Source organism: Populus euphratica, unplaced genomic scaffold, assembly GCF_000495115.2.
Source record: "Populus euphratica unplaced genomic scaffold, PopEup_1.0 scaffold213.1, whole genome shotgun sequence".
NCBI classification, from domain to species: Eukaryota; Viridiplantae; Streptophyta; class Magnoliopsida; order Malpighiales; family Salicaceae; genus Populus; species Populus euphratica.
The window spans coordinates 246,761-254,473 of NW_011499916.1; the positions used below are offsets into that span (position 1 = coordinate 246,761).

Genomic DNA, 7,713 nt, shown 5'->3' on the forward strand with positions numbered 1-7,713 from the left:
GAGAAAAATCCACAAATATCATAAATCATTTAAAATAACATCAACCCAAAAATCCATCATCTTTATTCAAATTTCATTTCAGTGAAGTTAAAACAAAAAAATGAAAAAATAAAAACCAAATTCAAAACATCAAAACCACGCCCATTACCTCCTTTTTGTATGATGAAGAACTCTTGGAGGAATCAGCAACGACTACTAAGCAACCTCTCGACATACTTCCCCAAAATATCCACCTCCAAATTCACCTTCTGTCCAACTTCCTTCAAAGGAACAACAACTGTCTGCTGTGTATAAGACACCAGCATAAAATTAAAGCATCCCTCTTCCTCAAAAACATCAACAACTGTCAAACTAGTCCCATCCACTGCAATAAACCCCTTTGGCACAATATATTTCAACAACCCCTTTTCTGTTTTCACTTTGATCCACAATGAGTCACCTTCTGGCACCTTCTCGACAATCACACCCGTGCCATCCACGTGACCCTGGACAAAATGCCCTCCCATCCTACTACTAGGCTGGACTGCCCTCTCCAAATTAACCAAAGATCCAGTCTTCAACTCCATTAGAGAAGATGTTCTCAAAGTTTCAGGAGATAACCCCACAGTGAAATCTTGATTGGTGAAATCAGTGACAGTTAAGCAAGTCCCATTAACTGCAATACTGTCACCTAAATTTACACCTTCAAGCACTGTTTTTGCCGCTATTTTAAGGTCAACGCCACCATCTTTGGTATCTCCCAATTTTTGAACTTTTCCCATTTCTTCAACTATGCCAGTGAAAAGGGACCTTATTGGTTGAAAATGGGATTTGGGTTTCAGGTTTTTTGAGGGTTTTGTAACGGTCAGAGAGAAGGAGTTGGGTTTTGAGATTGTAGAGAACTTGTTGACATTGAGCGGTTTGTAAGGGAGGACGTTTAGGATTGTTGATTTTGTTGTCGGGGTTTTTGAAGGAGAGAATTTTGGGGTTTTGGAGAGAGGAGTAAGAGAGAAAGAGAGCGCAGCCATCCTCTTCTCTTGTCTGTTTGGTTGCTGAGAAAAAAATTGAAGGTTTTGACTCAAGTCGACTGAAAATGTAACTCGTTATAACTATTCAAAGTCCCAACTCCTTGTAAGGCCCAATGGAAAACTCGTTGTCGAACTTGATAGCTCTCTCTTTGTTGTTCAAAATGAATGGTTTTGTTATTGTTATTTTCTATCTCATAGCATTTGTTCACTCGAAATTGATCCGCTTCTATTTCCATTTTTCGTAAGTGGTCACGTGCTTTTTTCATCTGCTCAATGGCTCCTTGGCGTAGTTCTTCCGAATTTTTCAAAATTCTCTATTTTTGACTATGATCCAGGGTCTAGGTTGGCATGTTCCTGAATAAGTGAATTACGCGCATCATGTTCATACATGAATCATTTAATAAGTGATAGATTACATGATACAATGTGGATACTTTCTTCCTCCATTAATCATAGCCATAGCCATGCGATATTCATCTGCATCAAGAAACACTAACCCCATGAGCCATAGGTTGCTTACCCTAACAAGTCTGCATAGCAGAAAAGGTAGAAAAACTCTAACTGGACGGTGCTGGTGACAGATGAGAAATTCAACTAACAATGCACAATCAAGGACCTGAACTAGTGCACCTATCACCACCACCCTCCGTACCTGCCTTCTTACGTAACAACCCTATAAAGAAACATATTTTCTCATCTGCCTCCAACAGTTCTGTTTTATATTCCAACCTTGTCTACAATCACAACTTTCAATACTTTTAGTGCACTCAAACTTTCAGGTTATCATCAATGGTCAAACCCAAGAGGCTACTCAGCCTCCTGCTAAGGCTTATTGCCTTCGGTGCTACACTTGCAGCAGTAATTATCATGGCTACAAGCCATGAGAAAGGTTCATTCTTTGCACTATCATATGAAGCAAAATACTCTGACACACCAGCCTTCAAGTAAGTTAGTTCATTTATAGTTACTGAAAAGGGTCTGTTTGCTTCCATAGGCTTTTTTCTCTAGCACCTCTGTATTGGTTACTGAAAAGGGTTTCTGCAGGTATTTTGTGATAGCAAATGCAATTGTTACTGTCTATGGTTTTCTTGCTCTGTTTATCCCTTCAGAGAGTCCGCTACGGAGATTAGTTCTGGCCTTGGATTTGGTAATATGCAGCACACAGCTTTGATTTGTTTCATTAACTTAATTGCTTCAGTTCAATATCGAACTCCAGAGCAAATATTACGAAGCGATTTCAGGCACAGCAGAATGCAGGAAACCTTTCATAATCTTACTCATAAAAATTCTTCGTTTTTCTCTGTTTTTTTTTTTTCAAGTAGGTGTTTACCATGCTGCTCATTTCAAGCATTTCGGCGGCCTTGGCGGTTGCTCAGGTAGGCAAGAAAGGGAATTCTAGTGCAGGTTGGCTACCTGTCTGTGGCCAAGTCGCCAAGTACTGCAACCAAGTAACAGGAGCATTAGTTGCTGGTTTCATTGCAATCATAACTTACATAATTCTGCTGCTCTACACTATTTACACTTTCCTAAATTCTCTTCTTGGAAAAACGCCTTGTAGGCTATCAAGTCCTGGGATTTAGTTCCTGAAATCATAGCCAGTCCTTTGCATTTTCATTCAATGGTTTGCAGGATGCCCGTTTAAAAATTTTGGCCTTAGTAGATGCTTTTTCAGAATTGTATTGATCAAAATGCTTTCCTCGTCCTTTAAGGGAAGCTATATCACAAATAAAATGCCTAACAATGGCCATTTGCAAAGATTCAATGAGACGTTTGTGCTATCTAGTGGTATCAGAAGAAGGGAAGACAATATTCTAGCTGATCTTACATCTTACAGAACTTTCTTGCTGATCAATGTCATGGCTACTGAAATGCCATTTATAACTCCAATTTCCTCTTTGAATTCAGCTTCTCAAGCCCATAAATGGTTTTCAAATGAAATGATATTTCTTTAAACCACATGAAAATAGATGTTTCCCTATTTAAATGACATAGTTCTAACAAGGAACATGCCATAAATTGATTCTGCAGAAGTTATTCTGCATATAACTAGTCTTGGATTGTTCTTCAAAGAAGATTCTCAACCTATGCAGATGATATAAGATCGATCGGCATTCTGAAGATGAAATAAGAACATTTATAAGAGAAAAGGATGGACGATAGATTATCAGTCAAGAAAAACCTTTCATGGCACAGACAATAATTTAATACATAAAGCTTCACCACAAGGCCTTGAAAATGAAAGAAATTTATATGGAAATTGGGTTTTTTATAGCTGGTAGCCCAAGCACGAAAGATTTTCTTTTTCTTGTAATAAATTACTGTGTCGTTTTCTTCTTCCATCACTTTGCTTTCAAAACTATTAACTCTTTGCCCCGAACTGAACATTTATTCTACACATCCAAAGAGAAGTCGTCAAGACATAGCTTGGACGGATGCAGCAGAAGTTCAATCTGTCTCTCTTGTTATAATCAGGCAGGTACATTGAGGGGAAAATTGATATTTTAATTGATAATAAATACTATTAAAAAAAAGTGGTTGATGTGTGTGGGTCACATGTGAGCACATATGTGGTTGTCATATTTTATGAGTTGCGCTTGCAACGTTGCCAATCGGTTAAATTAAGAGCAAGCAAAAAACCTAAATAATTGATTAAACTAAAAAAATTAAATTAACTAATTAAAAAATCATAAAAAAGTTTTAACTTAGTTTGATTTTGGTTTTTAAAATTTAAAACTGATTAAACCAAATTAAATGAAACCAAACTTGTTCAACTAGATCAATACTTAAAAAAAAATATATATATAAATATGATTTTTTTATTAACCCTAAAACTAAATTAGTATTCTCTAAAACAAAATCAGTCACTCCCTCTCTTTACTCTATGCTCCCTCTTCTCTTCTTTTTATCTAAATACTTCATAAATGTTAAGCTCAATACTCCTTAATTCTCTTAATCAAAGGCAATTGCCTCCTAATAGTCACACGAGGAGGACAGATTTGGGGTTCATAATTCACTATAGCAATGTTGTTGTTCTCTCAGCACCTATCTCTAGCCTGCTTGCTATTAAAGCTTTTTCGGGAAGAAGACAAGCTTGCAACCCCCATAGTTGATGGAGCTAGTTATTATTAAATGAAATACTTCAATTACAACAAGAAGATATTGTGACTGCAAAAAAAAAAAACAAAGTAGTCCTCTACATGCAAAAGCTTGTGTCATAGTTAATGTGTTAAGAAGAAACTCAATCTATAGCATCGTGTATGCATTAATGTGTTAAGAAACTCAATCTATAGCATCGTGTATGCTTTCCATGATAAGGTGTTGATGGGCACCAAAGCAGGTCTTATTGAGAAAGATTGAGCTACTAAAAGCAAATCTTTTTTTAGAATCTATAAGCAGCTGATATAGAAATGGTGTCCTTTCTTGTATTTTCAAGCTGGCTAGCGAATCGAACCGAACTGGTTTAAAAGAAAAAAATCAAACTAAATAAAAAATAACTAATTTGAATTGGTTTTTTGTTCAATTTGATTTAAAAACTTGAAAAAATAATAATTATAATTTGATTATTTATTTTAATCCAAAATCATATCAAACTAAAAATGCTCAACTCTAAACTAAATTATAGCTTTTGAGGCAATTGAATCTTCTTCATAGCCTTTTCATCCCTGATCGATATATGTTGTTCAGTCCTTTAATTTAGTATTAATGTTTTTGTTTTATCTTTTTTTTTCCCTCCTCATTAGTTTCCAATGCATGGAACTTTAAAAAACTCTTCAATTTATTTATTTATTTATTTGGGATTGCATCCTTGGTTTTTTTTATTACAGGAATTTCTTTCACGGCATCTTTAAAAGACAGAAAGCCTTGAAAGATAGGCAATTACTAGGCATAAAAATTCTAGTTCTGGAATGGACCAGAATTTAGTCAAAGATTGGTCAATGAATTCCACTCCTCAACGATTGATTTTTCTTAATTTTTAAAGTGACAAGTACATGGCTTGCACTTGAAATCAAAATCCACTTCCTCCTCCACTTTGCAGGAGTGATTCCCATGATCATGGATTGCAAAACTCAGTTGTGGGCAACAGGGAGCAATCCCTGTGCCATCCTAGGATTATCACCATGCCGCCAGAAGATGTATGGGCAAAAATTTTTAAAGCAAAATTATTGGTTATAATAATGAGAAAAGATGTATGGAGCAAAACCCCATCAATCTACCTCCCTTTGTTTAAGAGTGTGTATGTTTACACGGTCTGGTTATGTTTTAAAAAAAATATTTTTTTATTTTAAATTAATATTTTTAATGTTTTTAGATTATTTTAATGTGATAATATCAAAAATAAATTTTTAAAATTAAAAAATATTTTAACTTATTTTTAAAAAATACTTTAAAAAAACATCATTATCATAATATCAAAGATTACCTAAATATCCAATTTGTTCAATTATTATAATAAAAAGAAGGAAGGAGCTCAGGTTATTTAACAACATAACATAACAATAATTTTGACTGCAAAGAGTCACTATACAAATTGTCTGAAATGTGCGGATGCTTGTGTCACACATATTTTTATTTTTATCATTTAAATAATATTGAATCTATATAAAAAGATCACATTGCCCTTTATTAGGCCTGTCATAATAATAAAAAAAAAAAGTGTAAAAAAGACCAAAAGACCTGTAGATGCTTAATTTGGTTTTTCGGTTTCAAAAATAAATTTGTTATTTTGTTTTTTTTTAAAACAAAAAGACTTTAATATCTTTATTTGCTAGTATCATGAATTTTAATATGAAAGATGATTTTATTATTTCATCATGCTTAAAAAAATAAAACAAACACGTGTATCATAATCATCATCATAGCTTTAACGAACAATGCTCCAAAAAAAAATCAGATTAATTTTTTTAAGAGTCACAAAGACAAAGGCCTGTCATAATAAAAAAAAAAAAAGTGTAAAAAAGATCAAAAAACCCGTAGATGCTTGATTTGGTTTTTCGGTTTCAAAAATAAAGTTGTTATTTTATTATTTTAAAAAACAAAAAGATTTTAATGCTTTTATTTGCTAGTATCATGAGTCTTAAAATGAAAGATGATTTCATTATTTCATCATGCTTAAAAAAAAAAAAACACGTGTATCATAATTATCATCAGAATTTTAACAAATAATGTTTTAAAAAAAAAATTAGATTAATTTTTTTAAGAGTCACAAAGACACCATTAAACTACTATTAAGTGAACGGTGCAAAATTGCAAAAGGGCATGAGTGAGCAATATTCTGATTTAGCCTTTGTTAATTACCCACTTATGACAACTTTACCTTAAAGCTTTGTCACGTTTTTTATTTACCTAGGTCGGTTTTACATGGTTAATAATAATATATTGTCCCTTTGACTTTCACGGACGTAGTCAACATCAAATTAACTGGGCCATCCCATCATCAACAGTCCAAAACGAACCACGCTTGATCCGTTAACAGCGTGAATCATGGCGTGCACGTCACCACCACTGATTGTGTTCTGTGGTGACCCGTGTACACTATAGTTCTTGTTTCTCGAGACCGTGTCCTCTCTCTCCAATGCTCATCCATACACGTGTCCATCCTGGCAGCATCTCCGACCCCACTCGCCAACAGAAATTCCATGCAAATATGAGGACCATTTCGCTAAATGTAAAACAACTGGCCAACCACCTATCAGTCTCCTGCAAGCATAAACTTTATGCTATCTTAATGTGTTTTTAATTAAAAAATATTTTAAAAATTAAATTTTATTGGTCTTTTAGACATCCCTTACAGTCCCCAAACTAATCCTTCTTGCAATTTCACCATCCACTCATGGCTAACTTTGCAATCAAGTCCCTTACGGACAAGATTGGATCGAAAAACCCATCAATGAAGCAACAATAATAAAATAAAATAAAAATATTATTTTCATAAAAAACAAATAATAAACCTCGGGTAGTGGGTTTTGTTTCTTATGCATATACATTTAGACATCTAAACATATTAAAATTAATATTTTTTTATATTTTTAATTTGATAATATCATAATCAAATACTTTAATTTAAAAGTATTTACAATCTTTCTAGTTAAGAAACATGATTTCACTTAACATTTGCTTGATGCTTTTGTCAAAGTTGCGTGATGCCCTTCCTTTCCTCGAAGCCTAATTGGCTAAGAAATTGAAAATGAAGAAGAAAATTAGAAAAAGAGAAGCATTCTTTCTTCCGGGAAGGTGGAGAGGAAGCTCATTGATATTGATTTTACTCATCCAACTTGTGTTTCAATTAATTTATTTTAAACAATGTTTAAGATATTGTTTGGAAATAAATGTGATTCAAATTATATTTTATAGAAATTAAAAATTGATTTTTTTACCTTAAAGGGTATTCTACAACTATTATGATATTTTTTTTGTTTAAATTTATTTTTTGACCTTAAAGGGTATTCTACAACTATTATGATTTTCTATATGTTAATAATCTTAAATAGTGAATCAAGAGAATTAAGAAATGAAGCATGTATTTAAATGAATAAACAAACACAAGATAATTGATGCAAAACCCGACCCGACCCGACCCGGAAAGAAGAAATCGTGATATAAATGTAAGGATTTGTAGTTGGTGGACTGAAACAGAAGGAAGAATCTTCTAGCTAGGTCATAGCACCTTATCCTCCATATAAAAACGTTTCTCACACTTTTATATAAA

The 7,713-nt window shown here is 33.4% G+C and overlaps 2 protein-coding genes across 2 annotated transcripts; one reads left to right on the forward strand and one right to left on the reverse strand.

Annotated features, from left to right (window-relative positions):
* Positions 1 to 1,155, reverse strand: LOC105134568 (riboflavin synthase-like). Its single transcript, XM_011039025.1, has one exon. It carries the CDS (start codon positions 1,005 to 1,007, stop codon positions 183 to 185), a length of 825 nt encoding a protein of 274 aa, XP_011037327.1. The 5' UTR covers positions 1,008 to 1,155; the 3' UTR covers positions 1 to 182.
* A 162-nt stretch (positions 1,156 to 1,317) lies between these two features.
* On the forward strand, positions 1,318 to 2,888 carry LOC105134569 (CASP-like protein 1C3). Its single transcript, XM_011039026.1, has 3 exons — positions 1,318 to 1,951; positions 2,052 to 2,154; positions 2,330 to 2,888. Exons 1-3 carry the CDS (start codon positions 1,797 to 1,799, stop codon positions 2,585 to 2,587), a joined length of 516 nt encoding a protein of 171 aa, XP_011037328.1. The 5' UTR covers positions 1,318 to 1,796; the 3' UTR covers positions 2,588 to 2,888.
* The last annotated feature ends 4,825 nt before the right edge of the window (positions 2,889 to 7,713 follow it).

What these genes read in the sequence shown, in the direction of transcription:
- LOC105134569 (XM_011039026.1), top strand. Translation starts at nt 1,797, where the DNA reads ATGGTCAAACCCAAGAGGCTACTCAGCCTCCTGCTAAGGCTTATTGCC. An exon ending in TCTGACACACCAGCCTTCAA is followed by an intron (nt 1,952 to 2,051) that starts GTAAGTTAGTTC and finishes GGGTTTCTGCAG; the next exon opens with GTATTTTGTGATAGCAAATG. An exon ending in TAGTTCTGGCCTTGGATTTG is followed by an intron (nt 2,155 to 2,329) that starts GTAATATGCAGC and finishes TTTTTCAAGTAG; the next exon opens with GTGTTTACCATGCTGCTCAT.
- LOC105134568 (XM_011039025.1), bottom strand. Translation starts at nt 1,007, where the DNA reads ATGGCTGCGCTCTCTTTCTCTCTTACTCCTCTCTCCAAAACCCCAAAA.